General features: G+C 37.1%; 1 protein-coding gene across 8 annotated transcripts in view; it reads right to left on the reverse strand.

Moving 5' to 3' along the window:
• Positions 1-18,839, reverse strand: part of WDR17 (WD repeat domain 17) — a 101,202-nt gene that overhangs the window by 60,970 nt on the left and 21,393 nt on the right. For 5 of the 8 annotated variants that reach the window (XM_082715837.1, XM_082715836.1, XM_082715833.1 and 2 more), the window contains one exon: positions 1,197-1,325. In XM_082715837.1, coding sequence (XP_082571963.1) covers positions 1,197-1,319 — 123 coding nt within the window. In that variant the 5' untranslated portion in view covers positions 1,320-1,325. Of the gene's footprint in view, positions 1-1,196; positions 1,326-2,314; positions 2,331-13,505; positions 13,629-18,839 lie in introns of those variants that run through there. The other 3 variants (XM_082715831.1, XM_082715832.1, XM_082715835.1) reach the window with 2 other exon arrangements.

Genomic DNA, 18,839 nt, shown 5'->3' on the forward strand with positions numbered 1-18,839 from the left:
TGAGAAATTCAAAGGTGAGGAATACTGATTCTGGTAAAGGGAAGCAGGCAGAGAGACAGTCTATTTTATAAGGTCCTTTGCTATCACAAAAGTGGAAAAGACAGAATATGGAAAATAGTTTATACACTTGAGCTGAGATTTGAAAGATGAGACTTTTATTATAGTATTTATAGTATTTATTATTTTATAGTCAGAGACTATGATAATAGTCGCGTGAGAAGGCTACAAACCCTAGGATTGCTCCTGGTTAACCTAAAATACAGGAGTGAGAAGCAGGAGCCAAACAGAGCTAACCCTCACGTCCGTGGTTCAGACGAGTGGTTGGCTGCTCACATAGAAATGCTGACTCCAGGTTTAAGAAAGTTTGTCCTGAATTTAAGATGTTTATAGCACCTCGATCTGGGGCAATTCGGAAGGCCATTGGCTCTTCAGACTGGAAACTGAATAGCGATGTCTGGATAGAGTTCAGACATGAAAAAAAAGGAATTATAAAGGTTTGTATCTCAAGAATATCTCAAAATATTTTATATCTGCACGGTTTTTAATATAATGACCTCTAATGGGTAACCCATATTCTCTGATTTTTTTTCTCATATGAAATGCTACTGAGCAAAGTCTGAAACAAATGAATAAATGAATTCCAATTATTTATATGGAGATATATTTTAAAAGCATTAAGTTCTACTGCTCATCACTCATAAACTGGAAGCTTTTAATTCTTGAGGAAATTTCTGACAAACAGCACATAAAGGTTGATGAAATCAATTAAGATTTTTAGTAACTTGGGGGCGCCTGGGTGGCTCAGTGGGTTAAGCCGCTGCCTTCGGCTCAGGTCATGATCTCAGGGTCCTGGGATCGAGTCCCGCATCGGGCTCTCTGCTCAGCAGGGAGCCTGCTTCCCTTCCTCTCTATCTGCCTGCCTCTTCATCTACTTGTGATTTCTCTCTGTTAAATAAATAAATAAAATCTTTAAAAAAAAAAAAAAAAAAAGATTTTTAGTAACTTGAAACTATGATTTAGGCATTTTCTAAAAGCTTGAATTACAAAGCCAATAGAGTATAAACAGCAACAAAATATAATTATCAATTACATTATAGTACTTTTAAAACTTTTATGTAACAGGGATTTTAAAGTATGTACTAAATGTTAATTTTACCTAATAAAATGAGAAACCAAAAGCAACCAAAGTATTTTACCTGGTAAATATAGATGGCCAGAGTGGCGCAGTAGGCAAACCTGTCTCCATTGGCAGCACACACGTCCTTGTTCCACGGCTGACATCCCGCGGCCAGCAGTCCCACCTGCCTGACCTGGGACATGTTTGCCTTGAAAACCAAATTTGGAGAAATATCAGTCATTTTCATTATTCAAAAAACTTATTTATAGCTATCTTTATCAATCCTTATCTTTATGCCCTGACAAAAAAATTTCTACTAGGACTATTGATCTCAGGGTATACTTTCAGAGAACGAGAGCTGAAATCCCCAAATGTCTAGAGACATCAAGGCATGTAATTCAAATGTGAAAAGCAAGAGATTAGAAAATGATCAATGACAAAGAACACAGGGCCGAGGACTGGGGATCGTAGAGGAGTGATGGGGAGCACGGTGGAACAGAAGGGGCAGATTCTACGTAAAGGGCTCCAGTGCCACTGGAGAAGCTCCTCCACTGTTGCCAGATTTATGAAACTTCCAGAGAAATGGAAGCATCCAGAGTTCTGCGTAAAAGCTACCAATTTTTAAATACTGGTAATTCATTCAAAGCAGCAAATTCAAGGGTAAAACAATATTGGGAGGACTGTGGCCTCTGCCAGGGAACATCACTGTGTTTATAGTGACTCAGTGTCTTTGCACAAAGTATTTGCGGTACACAGGGCAAGTAGACAAGCTGCGTTAACAACACTGCTCATTGTGAAGATGCGACAGAAGGAAGATGGAAACTACTGGTCACAAGATGTTGATGCGGCCAGCAGAGGACGGTGGAGTAAACAGGCAGCATCAGTCCGGCTGGGACTCAGCACGCAGGGATGGAGACCCAGCTCCGAGCCGGCCTAGAGCATGAGCTGGAGGCAGGCATCTAACCTCGTGTCTCTGTTCCTTCCATCTAAAAGAACCCTCTGAAAGAGGTTTTCCCTACCATTCCTCTCAGCTCCAGGGTTTCTGTGACTCTATGTGTAAACTCAGTTCTTCTAGGATGCTGGAGAATAGGAAGCCAAGAGTGAAGATGTTTATAAGTCTATGATCCTATTGAAAACCCAGATACAGGGGAAACACCAAAGCAAAAGCAAAAACAAAAAACATATTCTGAATATTACCCTATGTAGTTACTTCAAGAATGGCATTCAAGGGGTGCCTGGGTGGCTCAGTGGGTTAAAGCCTCTGCCTTCAGCTCAGGTCATAATCCTGGGGTCCTGGGATCAAGCCCTGCATCAGGCTCTCTGCTCAGTGGGGAGCCTGCTTCCCCTTCTCTCTCTCTCTGCCTGCCTCTCTGCCTACTTGCAATCTCTGTCTGTCAAATAAATAAATAAAATCTTTAAAAAAAAAAAAAAAGAAGAAGGGCATTCAAGAATACATTAAGTGACCCAAAAAAGCTTTTTCAAGGCAGAATCTAGACCATTATTTGGTACCTTTTCTAATACAGTCAAAATATTGGTCTAAAAATGAGGACTCTCAACATGAGACAATCTTCACTTATACCACAAAGAAGTTAAACCTTGCAATTATCAATTTTTCACTGTTAATTTATATCTGATTAAAATACAGAAAAATAATAAATAGCAATTGTAACCTTAAAATATTTTTGAAAAATTAAGTAAATACGTAGCAGATATAATAAATTTGGGTCACACTGACTAACATACCAAGTCAATTTTTAATCAATACTTTGTTTATACTGTTTAAAAGTTTTATATTATTTTAGTAGCAAAATGTTAATGCTTTAACACAACATGCAAAATATCACACATGAAACATTAATACATAAATATATATATATAATCTGAACTATGACACAAGTCTAATAGGTAACTAATTATTCAATGTATCCCCAGGAACCATCCACTTCAACCTGCCTCTTCTCTCTCTACCCTGCCACCTGGTTTATTTTTATTTATTTATTTATTTATTTATTTTTATTAACATACAATGTATTATTTGTTTCAGGGGTACAGGCTGGTGATTCATCAGTCTTACACAACTCACAGTGCTCACCATAGCACATACCCTCCCTAGGGTCCATCACCCAGACACCCCAGCCCTCCCACACCCCTCCATTCCAGCAACCCTCAGTTTGTTTCCTGAGATTAAGAGCCCTTTATAGTTTGTCTCCCTCTCTGGTTTTGTCTTATTTTTCCCTCCCTTCCCCTATGATCCTTTGCCTTGTTTCTCAGATTCCTCAAATGATCTATGAAATCATATGATAATTATCTTTCTTTGATTGACTTATTTTGCTTAGCACAATACGCTTTATTCCATCCACATTGTTGCTAATGGCAAGATTTCATTTTTGATGGCTGCATAGTATTCCATTGAATATATATGCCACATCTTCTTTATCCATTCATCTGTTGATGGCCACCTGGGCTCTTTCCATAGCTTGGCTATTGTGGACATTGCTGCTCTAAACATTTGGGTGCACGTGTCCCTTTGGATCATTACATTTGTATCTTTGGGGTAAATACCAGTAGTGCAATAGCTGGGTCATAGGGTGGCTCTATTTTCAACTTTTTGAGGAAACTTCATACTGTTTTCCAGAGGGGCTGTACCAGCTTGCATTCCCACCAACAGTGTAGGAGGGGTCCCCTTTCTCCGCATCCTCGCCAATACCTGTGGTTTCCTGACTGGTTGATGTTAGTCATTCTGATTGGTATGAGGTGGTATCTCATTGAGGTTTTGATTTACAGCCATACCACCCTGAACGCACCCAATCTTGTCTGCTCTCAGAAGCTAAGTAGGGTCGGGCCTGGTTAGTACTTGGATGGGACACCTAGTGGTTTAAAACAAGCTACTCTGAACCAGAGATACTTGGTACCATCATTAAAAAATACAGCAGTGTCTCTTTATTATCTGCTTCTTCTTCAGTATCAGTGGAGTCATGTACTGACCATAACACTGCGTTTCTCCTTTATTTTAATGCTCAGCAATTAGTCTAGTCAGTTACATCATCTCTTAATTTATTAAATTTATCTTAATTTATTAAAAAGTTACTTTCTTGTGTCTTTTCTATTTCATTTTCCACCTTCTAGAAAAGATCCCTTCTTTTCTCTTTCTTCCCCAAATCTATTGTCATCTTTTTTTTTAATAAACTAAAAAGTTATTTGAAGTGAAAAATTCCATGTAACCGAACTGTACTTCAGTCTTTGAGTGCTTAACTATAAAACTCTTCTTGCCCCCTTCCCCCACCCCTGCCTCAGCACCTGCATTTCCTCAAGCACTAGCATTCCTGACAAATTTTTTAAATATAAGTATTTGTTTAAACTAGTAATGTTACATTACTTTTCACTGAAAATTATATTAATTCAACCACAGGATGAGTTGAATAGGCTTTTATAGTTTATCTCTGGAGTGTATGATTACTATTAATAAAGTCTGTGTGTAAGTGAAAATGGTTTCTGATTTATGTTTAAGTGAATTTTGAGCTCATAGCTGTGAAAGAAACATTTAAGCAAACAAGTAAAATGGAATCATTTTTAAAATTTTTACTTTCTGTTGTTTTTAAAATCTTTTTAAAACTTAATAAATTGTTTTTAAGAGCAGTGTTAGTTTCACAGCAAAACTGAGTGGAAATTAAGAGTTCCTACTCACTCCCTAACCCCCAGTTACAACCTCCCCCACTATCAATACCTCCCATCAGACTAGTACATTTGTTACAATGATGAACCTACATTGACCCAACATCATCACCCACAGTCCACAGTCTGCATTATGGTTCACTCTTGGTGTTATTCATTCCATGGGTTTTGACAAATGTAGAAGGTCATATATCCACCATTTTGAAATAGACACGAGGCCCTAAAAATCCTCAATGTTCTGCCTATTGATCTCTTCCTCTCTCAATAACCCCTGGAAACCACTGATACTGTTATACTCTCCATAGTTTTGCCTTTTCCAGAATATTGTATCATTGTAATTATACAGTATGTAACCTTTTCAAATTGGCTTCTTTAACTTAGTAATATGCATTTAAGTTTCCTCTATGTATTTTCATGGCCTGATAGCTCTTTTTAGCAATAAAAAATATTCCCTTTTCTAGATGTACCACTGCTTATGTATCCATTCATCTATTGAAGGACATCTTGGTTGTTTTCAAGTTTTAACAGTTATGAAAAAGCTGCTATAAACATCCATGCACAGGTTTTTGTTTAAACATAAGTTTTCAATTCATTTAGGTAAATCACAAGGAGTGGAAAGGAGGTGATTACTGGATCCCAGTAGGAATATATTTTATAAGAAATGATCAAACTGTCTTCTAAAGTGGCTGCACCATTTGCATTCCCACCAGCAATAAATCAGAGTTCCTGCTATTTCCCATCCTCACCAGCCTTTGGTGTTGTCAGTGTTTTGGAGAAGCCATTCTAATAGGGATGCAGTAGTAACTTACTATTGTTTCAATCTGTAATTCCCTATGTCGGACATCTTTCCATATACTTACAGGCCATCTACCTTCAGTGAAGGGTCTGTTCAAGTCTTTTAATTTGCTAGAGGGGCTCAAGAACTCAGATAAATATTTTACTGGATTACTTGTTTATTAAAAGAGGATATAACTCAGGAACAGCCAGATAGAAGAGACACATTAAGGCAAGGGCTGTGGAAAGGGGCAAGGAGACTGTACTCAGACCACATCAACTGGAGAGCCCTCTGAACCCTTTCCTTTTGTGTTTTCCTGCAGGCTTCATTATAAAGGCATGATCGATTAAATCACTCTCCACTGTCTATCTTTCAGTATCTAACTCTTCTCCTCTCCCACCTTATGGTCAAGGGGTAGGACTAAAAGTTATAACCCTCTAATCATAGGTTGACTCCACCAGCAATCAGCCCCCTCCTCAGGTGCTTTCTAAAAGTCACCTTATTAGCATAACAAAAGACACTTAGGGCCCTCAACACTTGGGAAATGGGGTCATCTGAATGACTAAATATGTATTTCTTACAAATCACAATATCATTAAATGTTATTATTGATTCAATTTCTTTAAAATGTAGGCCTATTCAGATTCCATATTTCTTCCATGAGTTTGGCAAATTGTATCTTTAAGACTTGGTCCATTTCATCTAGGTTACCAGATTTTGGGGTAGGAAATTGATGTAGCATTCCCATATCATCCTTTTAATGTCCACAGGTTATATAGCGATATCCCTTCTTTCATTATTGGTATTAGTATTATGTTCCTTCTCTCTTTTCTTCTTATTTAGTCTAGCTAAAGTCTTATAGATTTTATTGATCTTTTCAAAGAAGAAGGTTTTAGCTTTGTTGATTTTCTCTACTGATTTTCTATTTTTGATTTCACTGATTTCTGATCTAAATTTTTATTATTTCGTTTCTTCTCCTTACTTTGGATTTAATTTGCTCTTCCTTTTCTAGTTTTCCAAAGTAGAAGCTTAGAAGATTAAATTTAGATTTTCCCTCTTTCCTAGTATAAATTTCCTCTAAGCACTGCTTTTGCTGCATCCCATAAGTTATGTTGTCGTGTTTCCAATCTCATTTAGTTCAAAATGCTATTTTTCTTTGATCCATGTGTTATTTAGAAGACTGTTGCTTAGTCTCTAAGTATTTGGGGACCTTCAAGTTACATTTCTGTTATCAGTTTCTAGTTTAATTCTGCTGATGTCTGAGAGAAGACCCTATATTATTTCTATACTTTTAAGACATTGAGATGGATTTTATGGCCCAAAATATGGTCTGTGAATGTTCCATGTGAGCTTGAGAAGAATGTGCAAGCAGCTGTTGCTGGAGGAAGGGTTCTATAGGTGCATCAGGTATAGTTGACTGGAGATGCTATATAGTTCAACTTCGCTCTTCCTGATTCTGTCTGGCAGATCTGTTCAGTCTGACAGAGCAGTAAAGTCTCCAACTATAGTAGTGTGCTCATCTATTTCTCCTTGCACTTTTATCAATTCTTGCCTCGTGTATTACAATACTCTGCTATGAAGACACATACACATTAAGAACTATTGTGTCTTTTTGGAGTACTGACCCTTTCATCACTATGTAATATCCCTCTTTACCCTTGGTCTGAATTCTGCTCTGTCTGAATTTAACATAGTTACACCCACTTCTTTTAATCAGTGTTAGCATGGTGTGTCTTTCTTCACCACTTTACTCTGAATCCATATATGTCTTAACATTTAATTTATTTGTGGACAACATATAGTTGGGCCTCTGTCTTTTTATTAGTGCATTAGACCACTGATGTTCAGGGTAATTATTGATACACTTGGATTAGTATCTACCCCATTTTTACTGTTTGTTTGTTCCTGTTTTTGTCTTCCACACTTTTCCTTTCTTTTGTGGTTTCAACTGAGCACTTTATATGATCCATACTTTTTTCTTCTTCCTTAGCATATCAATTATGTCTCATTTAAATTTTTTGTGGGTGGGGGCGCCTGGGTGGCTCAGTGGGTTAAGCCGCTGCCTTCGGCTCAGGTCATGATCTCAGGGTCCTGGGATCGAGTCCCGCATCGGGCTCTCTGCTCAGCAGGGAGCCTGCTTCCCTCTCTCTCTCTCTCTGCCTGCCTCTCCATCTACTTGTGATTCCTCTTTGTCAAATAAATAAATAAAACCTTTAAAAAAAATTTTTGTGGGTGATTATCCTAGACATTATAATATAGATTTACAAGTAATCCAAGTCTACTTTCGAGTTAACACCATATCGCTTCTCAGGTAGTGCAGACACCTTATAATAACCAAATATCCCTGAGTCCTCTTCCATCCTTTGTACCACTGCTGTCACTCCTCTCACTTACACATCGGCAACACAGCACATGTGTATGTATATGTGCGAATGTATATATATGTGATTAAAGCATACGTAATTGGGGCACCGGGTGGCTCAGTCAGTTAAGCATCTGCCTTTAGCTCAGGTCATGATCCCAGAGTCGTGGGATCAAGCCCCACATTGGGCTCCCTGCTCGGCGGGAGACCTGCTTCTCTCTCTGCCTGATACTCCCCCTGCTTGTGTTCTCTCTCTCTCTCTCTCTCTCTAATAAATAAATGATATCTTAAAAAAAAAAAAAAGCATACATAATCAAATCCATTGTTGTGTTTTTGTTTTAAACAAACTGTTCAAACTGTTAACAAGGTCACAATTAAGAAAAATGAAAAGTTTTATTTTACCTTTACTCATACATTCTCCAATACTCTTCCTTTGTTTATGCAGATCTGAGCTTTGGATCTATTATCAATTACCTTCTCTGAAAAACTTCTTTTAACATTTGTTGTAAAGCAGGTCTACTGGCAACAAATTTCCAAATTTTTGTTTGTCTGAGAAAGTCTTCATTTCTCTTTCACTCATGAAAGATAATTTCACAGAGTATGGATTTCTTGGCTGGTATTTTATTTCTCTGAACACTCTAAATATTTCATTCATTCTCTTCTTGGTTTCATGGTTTCTGAGAAGTTGAATCCCGATTTTTATACTTGTTCCTCTGGTTTTTTTTTTTTTTTTCCAAGATTTTCTTTCTTTCTTTCTTTCTTTCTTTCTTTCTTTCTTTCTTTCTTTTTTTTTTTTTTAGTTTGAATATGATTTGCCTAGGTATAGTTTTGTTGTTTTGTTTCTTGTTTTTTGCATTTAACATGTTCCATATTTCCTGGGTTTCCTGGGTCTGTGATTTGCTGTCTGACATTAATTTGGGGAAATCCTAAGTCACTGCTTCAACTGTCGCTTCTGTTGCTTTCTCTTTCTTCTTGTTTTGGTATTTCCAGTAGGTGTATGACACACCTTTTCAGTTGTCCCACAGCTCTTGGATATTCTATTCTGCTTTTTATTTCCCCATTCTTCTTTCTCTTTTCTTTTCTGATCTGGAAATCCCTACTGTCATATCTTCAAGCTAAGAAATTCCTTCCTCAGCCCTAACGAGTCTACTAATGAGCTCACTAGAGGCATTCGTCATTTGCTGGTGTTTCTGGTCTCTAGCATTTCTTTTTGATTCTTCTTAGAATTTCAATCTCTTTGCTTAAACTATCCATCTGTACTTGTATGTTGCCTATTTTTTAAATTAAAATCCTTAGCATATTAATTATAGTTTCTTCAAATTCTTGGTCTGATAATTCCAATGTTCTCTGCTCTAAAAGGTTGTAATAATTTGCCTTGTGACCTCACTTCTCTTAGAGATCTAAGAAGAGTGGTTGATTTTTCAGTTTGTTCAGCTTTTTATCATTTTAGGCCAGAGTGAGACTTCTTAGCTCCTTACCTGCCAGACTAGAAACTCCAAGTCCCTCTGCTATGTATTAAAAATAAATAAGTTACTTCAAAATCCATTTTGTCAATGTAATTTTACTTTAATTATCAGTATACTTTGATTAACTACTTTTTAAAATTTACTACTTTTTAATTTCTAAGTGTAGAGAATATAAAAATTTCAATACTGTCATATAATTTGGTATGACCTTGCTTCTAAGCAGCTTTCACAAGTCTTACAAGCTAACAACTTAATTCCTTTTTAAATTCAGAGTTGAATAATTTGTCCAAATCAGCCATCAAAGTAATAAGCAGGATAAAACAAAATGGCAATTTACTGTAAAGATCTATGATTTTGAATAAAATTTGAAAAAAATGTACATCATTAAATATATCAATACTATTGCATTTCTAAATCTTAATTAGGTATTTAAACGGGCAGTACTGGGCCACCTGGGCTCAGTCATTAAGCATCTGCCTTCAGCTCATCATGATCCCAGGGTCTTGTGATCGAGTCCTGCAAGGAGCCCCCTGCGCAGAGGGGAGTCTGCTTCTCCCCCTGCCCCTCTCCCCTGTTCATGCTCTCACTCTCTCTCTTGAGGAAAAATTAATAAAATCTTTAAAAAATACAAATAAAAAAGTAAATGGGCAGTATTTGAAATTTCCACATTATTTTTCAAAAGTATTATTAAAAGCATATGTAACATGATATAGCTTTTATTAAGTGATGTTTGTAATTGCTAAGGAGAAAAAAGAAACATCTGGAACATTTTGTTATTTTTGTAGTCAGCATGAATGGTTACATAACAAATGATCCTGCATTACTAAAAATGGAAGATGTTCAACTGCAGGTATATTCCAAAATATATGCCTTTTTAAAAACATAAATCCTAAAAAAACATGTCACATATTTGGTAAATAAGCATATATTAACTGAATGTAACAGTTAATTATAGATTTCAGATAAATATTATGTACTTTTTTGTATCCTTACTTTAGAATAGGTTGCATTTTTAGGTGAATGATTTAAGAATTTCCACACCCATTCTAAGGATTTGTTGCTTCAGAAAAATATAATCTTACTGGCCCAGAAACAACATGCACACTTTAAAGACGAAGTACTAAGCCCCTGTGGTACACTGAATAATGTAGAGTTACAAAAGCTTTGGGAAGATGGGCGCCTGGGTGGCTCAGTGGTTAAAGCCGCTGTCTTCGGCTCAGGTCATGATCTCAGGGTCCTGGGATCGGGTCCCGCATCGGGCTCTCTGCTTGGCAGAGAGCCTGCTTCCCTCTCTCTCTCTCTGCCTGTCTCTCCATCTACTTGTGATTTCTCTCTGTCAAATAAATAAATAAATAAAATCTTTAAAAAAAAAAAAGCTTTGGGAAGAAAAGTCTGAGCATTGTGTCACCCCACATATAAGTGACAGTGTTAGGAGCCTGGCAACAGCCTACTTGCAAAGACAATTTTTTGCAAACTCAATTTTTTGTTTCAATCTCATACAAAGCACCACACATACATTATAATTACAGTAAAGATGCTGTTCACATTAAGTATACGAAATTCTTTAAAAAACAAATGGTAAGAGTATATTTACATTAGATTTGTATAATATTAAAGTTCACTTCTGAATATGCAAGAAAATGTTGATATGAAATAATCACAATGAATTTTAAAATACAGCTAGAGTTACAACACTGCCAAATGCAAAATTGTAAAACTAAGCTAAAATCAAGTTCATATGTATCTATAGAAATATATACCTATGCTATAAATATTAATTATATCAAAATAATGCTATCCTAATTTTGTACTAAAGATCAAACTCACACTTGTATGTGGTTTTTCAAATACTGCATTTCTAAATTACAACTTTAACTAAAAAATCCAACTTATCTTTTCCTGTGAACTTTAAAAGAATACTCTATTCCCACCAACAGTGTAAGAGGGTTCCCCTTTTCCTGCATCCTCGCCAACATCTGTTGCACACTGAGTTACTGCTCTACTTCATGTAAAATGTACTAACGCCACAACCATACTTTCATTCACCCCATACAGTCCTTTGTACTATTATCAAATATGTTCTATCTATGGACATTATAAATCCCATGCTTCAATGTTATAACTTTGCTTTTAAATAAATTAGGAGAAAAAAATTTCTATTGAAAAATTTGCTATGCTGAATGCTGATGATTACATGGGACATATATGCACATACACATCATCTGAAAAATACAGGCTATACTTTTAGAAGAAATTGAAGTCCATATTCATGTGCCAGTTTTCATTATTTAGAATAGTATCTTTCATTCTCATCTGAATCTATGTAAGAACTGACTAAAACTTGAGAAGCTCAACCTCACAAAGACAACAATATTGTAATTTCAGGGTTGAACTGTATCTATATACAGTAACAGCTGCTTCTGTAATCGGTCTCAGCCAGGAGTTCATTTATAAAGGCCGATGGTAGTATTATAGGGCAGACTGGAGTCATGATGGAAAACAAGATTTTGAATCCCCATCATCTCTACGAACTACCCTTAGTCACTAAAGGAGCACCCAATTTTAGTGAAAAGCATTTCAGCAAGTTAGTATGCCCTCCCATTGAGAAATACATGGGCTATAATTGAAAAAAACACCCTTTGGTTCAACATCAGAAATGCATTTACCATTACATTTAAAGTGCACACACACAACACAAACACAGGGTCCTGGCACTGCAGTGTGTGTGTGGTCCAGTGGGACTTATTAAACTCATAAGCTGGGGCGCCTGGGTGGCTCAGTGGGTTAAGCCGCTGCCTTCGGCTCAGGTCATGATCTCAGGGTCCTGGGATCGAGCCCCGCATCGGGCTCTCTGATCAGAAGGGAGCCTGCTTCCTCCTCTCTCTCTCTGCCTGCCTCTCTGCCTACTTGTAATCTCTGTCAAATAAATAAATAAAATCTTAAAAAAAAAAAAAAACTCATAAGCTGGAATATTTCCATCACTGAGGGATAAGATTGAAATTCAGAATGACAAGCTACCCACTGGTTCTCAGTCTGTTCTCTGAGAATACTTCAGGGTCCCCAACACGACGATTATTCTCCGGAGTTTGCTATTAACCGGCTGCAGAGATGTTTACCAGTTTGTTTTAGAATTGGGGAGAAAAATTTTTTTTTAGGAAAAGCCCAAAGGCAGGAAGCTTTAAACTGCTGAGGAATTGCAATTAAAAAGATAGGGGAAAGGAAGTAAAATACTGAGAAAATGTCTTTCATGGACGTGTGGAGGAGGGACCCCGTGGAAGCAAGGTAGGAGAGAAACGCACGCTTCCTATCTTTGGTATTGTTTGCCCTCTGACTCGACGGGGAGGAAAGCTGGAGACACTGCAGGAAGATACTCTGGCTCTTGGTGCCACTCATTAATAAAAAGAAAAGTCCAGCTGTGTAAGAAAAGAAAAATCCACAAAGTGCTTTCATTTAAATAATAAAGAAATCTTCCATTCAAAACATGAAAATAATAAAAACGACATTGTATTGTTTTATGCTAAATCCATTTTGATTAGATGCACTTTTAAATAGCAGTTTTCTACTCTTTCTATAATAGATCAGAACAGCTATTTTCAAAATACTATATAAAAGTTGCCATGGTAACAATGCAAATCTTTTGAAACATAATTAATTGCCTAAAAATTCATCAGATAGAACATGGCACCTTTCTTCAGAAAATTTTTGCACTTTCTTTTACAATATTAATGTAATATATAGTATTATCATACACATCTTCTATTTCATTAAATGTTTTTCTTTATGTAAAATGACTATTAAAAGTATTGCTGTTTTTATACGTTAATCTCATTAACAAGAATCTATATTATATTTCAAGCCTGAAGACAATCTGAAAATATTAAGAATTCATGAAACAAGGACAGAAAAAAAAATCTTTTCATCAATGTACGATTATGACTATATTTATATATTGTCTTCTTACCTCTGCTTTGGAATCTACCAAGTATTTTATTTACCCTCAAAATATTTCAATGCAAAAGTGTCTGCAACATAAATTACAAAGAAATACAGCTGCATGCGCAGAAAGCAGAAAAACCCAAAGAAAATCATAATTACAACATAAATATATCTTACTCTTTGTAGTCCTTCATACCAATCATCTTGCTCAAACCAATTTGAAATGTAAGTCATCCAAGCCATAGAACGTTTCTACTTTAATCAAGGCAATTGGAAAGTCGGCATCAGAATAGTCAGCACCTAAAGTAACAATAATGGGTTTCAACCAAACAGCTTTACCAAAATCTGCCTTGTGAAATGTTGTTCAGTACATGAAGCTAGAAGCCCACGAACATTTCTGCTGAAACAGTTTTAATAATTTACAAATAGTAGTATCTGTAAAAATAATGCTATACCAGAAAATGTAAGCCTATACTCCAATAGGAAAGAAAAATCAAATAATCATTACATTGTATAGTACCAGCAAATGCTTTAGCAAACATTAGGCTTTCGGTTTTCATTCTAAAAAAATATTTGATTCAACTGTTGTAAGAAATAGACAAATTACATCTAAAAGTTACCAAGTTACAAATAAGGAATCCAGAGAAACCACAAAACAACAGGGGGCAGGAAAGTAGTTCTATTTTCAACCTTAGGAGTTGAAGATAAAACCAGAAGAAAGCTCCTAGGTTAAAGGTGTACAACGACAAGGCCAAGTCTGTATTTCTGTTTGCTTCCATCTCTGCACTTGAGAGTTAAATCATTTTACGGTTAGCTGATTGCTAATAACCTAAGGGCCTCAAAAAGTTTGGAGACCCCACATCACTTCGTAGAGGGCTAATATGTTCCACAGAGAATCAAAATCACATGAATCTGGCTTCTTTTTCATTTTACTCACTGCTAGAAGATACTATTTACTAGCCACGCTAAGTAAGAGACTTCCTGGTACCCTGGAGGATACGTGGACTTCAAATTATCCTCTAAGGTTCAGAAGGTTCACCCAACGTAGAGCAGCGAGCTCTGACCTTCCCCTCCTTAAACACATCAAACCATGACACCTCCGTGGAGAAAAAAGGAAATAAGAGATAGAGTGGGGGAGGGGGGCTACGAAAAAGAAAAAGGAAATGTTTGGGTAATTTGAGTGTCTCATTCTTCGTATCCTAAACTAAGATAGCATTTGTTCCGGTGTAACAAAGGTACACTTCTAGGAAAGAATGTGGAAAGCACCACCATGGCTGACTGAAAACAGCCTTATTTCTAAAAATTTATCAGATGGAACATGGCACTCTTCTTCAAACTAATTCTTCTCTCTTTTTTTCCAGAAATAGTTTCCAGTATCTACTTGAAGCCTCAGGTCAAAATGTTTGGGAACAGGCTCTCACTTCCACAGGAAGTTGTAGGACTGACATAATCTCTAGTTATATTTGTTTATATCTGATTACTCCTGATTCTGGACCCTTTCAACCACCTAGGAACACTCTTCACTTCCTCCTGCATTCCCCATTTCGGTGACTATCGTTATGCTCAGAGGGTGACCTGAGGTAACAGCAGGCCATCTCCACCTCTTCCGTCACCTTCCCCTCCCTGTTCCACTATAGTCATCACCAAGTCTTCTCAAACGATCTTTAAAATACCTCTTCAAAAGGCCCTTCTCTCCATCTCTCATGTCAATGTTTTAGTGAAACCCCTCATCATGTCTGGGATGAAGAAATAAAATAGTTCCCTCACTCATACCCCTGCTTGCACTGCTATTCCTGAACATGTTCTGTACCATCGCCACTTTGTGCCTGTTAGTTTCTAAATGCTTTTGCCTGAGCTCTCCTTCCCCTTTTGCTGTAAATAATGAGATCTGCCACTTTTATGGTCCTCTAAGACACAATTTAAAAATGCTCCTTCTTTGAAGACTCTCAAATGCACCAAATTCCTCATCTGCTTGCATTTACATATCTGCAAGGATTAGATACTGATTACTTGCGTAGATACAAACTATGAGTTCCCCAAGGCAGAGGAACTTGCCTTATTTGTCTTTGTATAGAAAATACAAAATGTTTGTTCGGTGAATTGACACTCACAGCCCTAGAAGTCTGCCAATTAATGGCAGTTCACATGAAGTAAACTTACATATTTCTGAAATCTGGAAAGGGTCTAAAGAAAGGTATCCAAGTGACAGCAACATACTCACCAGCAAATGAAATGGACTACTATTCAATTCCTTATAGGGAAATGGCTAATCAAATCATTTAAGACATTTAAGCATAAAATTAAATGCCAACTTGAATTGGTAAAATTATTTTATAATCATATCAGGCACAAGAATATTTATTATATCATTTTAAATACAATGTATTTAAAGTGAATACCTTGTTCCAAGGGCACACAATAGTTCGATGCTTTATTTTGTGATATTTTTCCATGAGCACTATTTACCCTATTTATAAGAATTAAGAAAAGTAAAATATCTCATGTAATCCCAGATGAAATACTACCTTACATAAGGATACATACTTCCAGATGGTAGTCAGATGTTTTGAGAATCTGAGAATGAATGGAATCTGGTTCATTTAGTGTAAGAACAACAGTTTTCAACTCACACATCTGCCTGATGGGTTAGGACTGTCTGGAGGGCAGAGCTAAGGCCTGTAGCTGACCTCAGAGGGGAAGTATGTCATGATCACTGTGCAGTAACTGAGGCAGGAAGAAGACAGTCACAGTGGCACTTAGTCCATAGATTTTTTTTATCTGGGCATTAGTTCATGGGGTCTAATTGACTAATTTTTGCTAAAATCACAAATTTAACTTAATTCAGAGTCAGAAAGTTCTTACTACCTCTATGACTAGTGATGGAAGGAAACAATAATCAAAGGGACACGTCAGGTTAAAGAAAATAAAGAGAATGAAGTAAATATTGTATATAGTCAGAAAACTTCCTGCAGGCATTCATATCCAAACACACAAGGAATCTGAAGTTTGATTATCAGTTCTGACTTTTTTATATCTCTCTCTGTATCCATCTGTTTGCCATGACCCTGTCATGGGCAGACTATAAACCACCGCCTATTGCCTTTGGACTTGCCCTGTGACTTGTTTTTCTCAGTGATACGTGGGCACAAATCAGATTATTCCAGTTCTAAGCTTGGTTAAAGGGCTTATTTCCATTCATATCCTTGTGCCTCAGCCATCAATGCAAGAACATTCCAGGGCTACCCTGCTGGTCCAAGAAGGACAAGAGACACCAGGAGAAGAGCTGCCACAGATCTAAGTGAGAAGCAGAATCACTCGGCTCAGCCAAACCTGTTATATATTTTTTATACTTTATATAAAAAATACTTTATAAAAATACTTTATAAAAAATACTTATTTTTTATACTAGGTATATATATTTTATATACCTAGTATTATACTTGTGAGCATGATAAATGGTTAATCTTGTATTTTGCTGGGTTTTGGAGTGGTTGATAACAAAATATATTTGTGGCAATAGCTAACTGACACATTACGTCTTGAGTACAAGACAAGAGGCACTCTCCAGGGAGATCAGTTGATGAAATCAATATTCTCTCCTTACCTACATGAGGAAATTGGGGTCTACTGACTGTAGGAAATAAGCAAGATTTATTGAGTTATGCTTATGTCCTTAGCAAAACAGTTTTAAAAGATAGGATTTTTAAAATGAATCAAATATAGCAAGACATATTTATATAAGGAATCTGAGTTATCTCACATTCTTTTTCAAATTCTAAAAATCATTGAGAAACAGTTGAGTTTTTCTTTTCATAAGAGAAAAGTAATCAGCACATTTTGTATGATCCATTCATGTGCATGTGATGTTCCCATTTTGCGAGGACTCTCTCTTTTCAGAAGTTGCTTTATGATTCTTTAGAATTAGACAGAATGGTGAGGACCAAGTAGGAGATATAGCAATTTTAAGTAAAGTAGGGCCTGCTCTCTTTCTGAGAAGCTGGTCATATCGGGCAGTCCTCAACATCCTACTATAAATATGGGGATTAAAATCAAGATGCAGGGGCGCCTGGGTGGCTCAGCGGGTTAAGCCTCTGCCTTCGGCTCAGGTCATGATCCCAAGGTCCTGGGATCGAGCCCTGCATCAGGCTCTCTGCTCGACAGGGAGCCTGCTTCCTCCTCTCTCTCTGCCTGCCTCTCTGCCTGCTTGTGATCTCTGTCTGTCAAATTTTTTAAAAATAATAATAATAAATAAATAAAATAAATAAAATCAAGACCCATGTCAGTAGTCCCTGGTCTAAAAATGAAAGTACTGTAAGTTCTCTGGTTGTGATTTTATGTGAACCTAATTGTGCCACATCCTGAAATGTTTCTTTCTGCTTTCTTCTGCCTATGTTGATAATGTTTTCTTTTACTCATGCCTATTTAAAATCCTAAACAGAGTAAAATGACACGTTCTGCCTATCCTAATGTTTGAGCTCTGTGAGGTCTATTTTGATTCTACATTTAGATTTTTCCATCCAGTTTTACCTGATATCTTAGACCAAGATACTGGCTTCATCCTCTGAAATTGTGTTTGCAAGCCACCTTTTCTGTACAGAATTCATCCCTTACCTACTGTACTCTTACCTACTGTACTATCCGCAGTTCCTACACTCACTCTCTTAGTCAGTCCCCATCTCTGCTGTCTTATGATACAGAAATTATAGTTTAAGCTTCCTAACAAACTAAGTAAACATGTGAGATAAGCACAGACCATTGCTTATTCCAACAGGGTAGAATGAAGTATAAAATAAATGGCATTGCTCACAATTACTCTCTTTCATTTGCCTATATCTGCCCTGCCTAAAGTCATGGTAGGATAGGTTATGGGAGAGGATGGGGGTTGGAAAGACTCAGGATATGCACACAGGCCTCATGTAAGGGCCTCAAGATGACCGTGATCGGGGACCATCTGTCTGCTCTCCTTACTATGAACAGATACTCTTGAGGCATCTGTCAGTGAAGGGCAGATGACAGAAGCATTACCTCAGACAATCTGGGGGAGCCGGCCATCCCAACCAGATTACAATTCTACATAAAAATGTCAAGAGGAAGTCTGAGTTAGAGAGCAGACACAAAGTTTACCCAGTGTGCTTACCCGGTGTGCTCCGAAACCTCAGAATGATTCTATAAACTGAAAAGACTGCTACTTACAAGACCCTGGCTTCCAGCAACAGCAGAACAGTATGTACCCACACACACACAGACACACACAGACACACACACACACACACATACTTGCATGCATATCTCTAATTCTATTACGCACAACTAGAAAATCTGGATAAAAATATGTAAAATCTCAAACCAAAAAAGAACCCCAAGAGAAGTTCAAAGGGTCTACCCAGGCACTTTTTCTTTGGCAGTAGTGGCAGGGTGGGGGGCGGGGAATTCTACTTATTCCCCAATAAGATCTGCCTATGAAAGTAGTAGCTAAAATACAGTATTTCCATGGGGCCTGAGGGGGAAAAA

Source organism: Mustela nivalis (assembly GCF_964662115.1).
Source record: "Mustela nivalis genome assembly, chromosome: 20".
NCBI classification, from domain to species: domain Eukaryota; kingdom Metazoa; phylum Chordata; class Mammalia; order Carnivora; family Mustelidae; genus Mustela; species Mustela nivalis.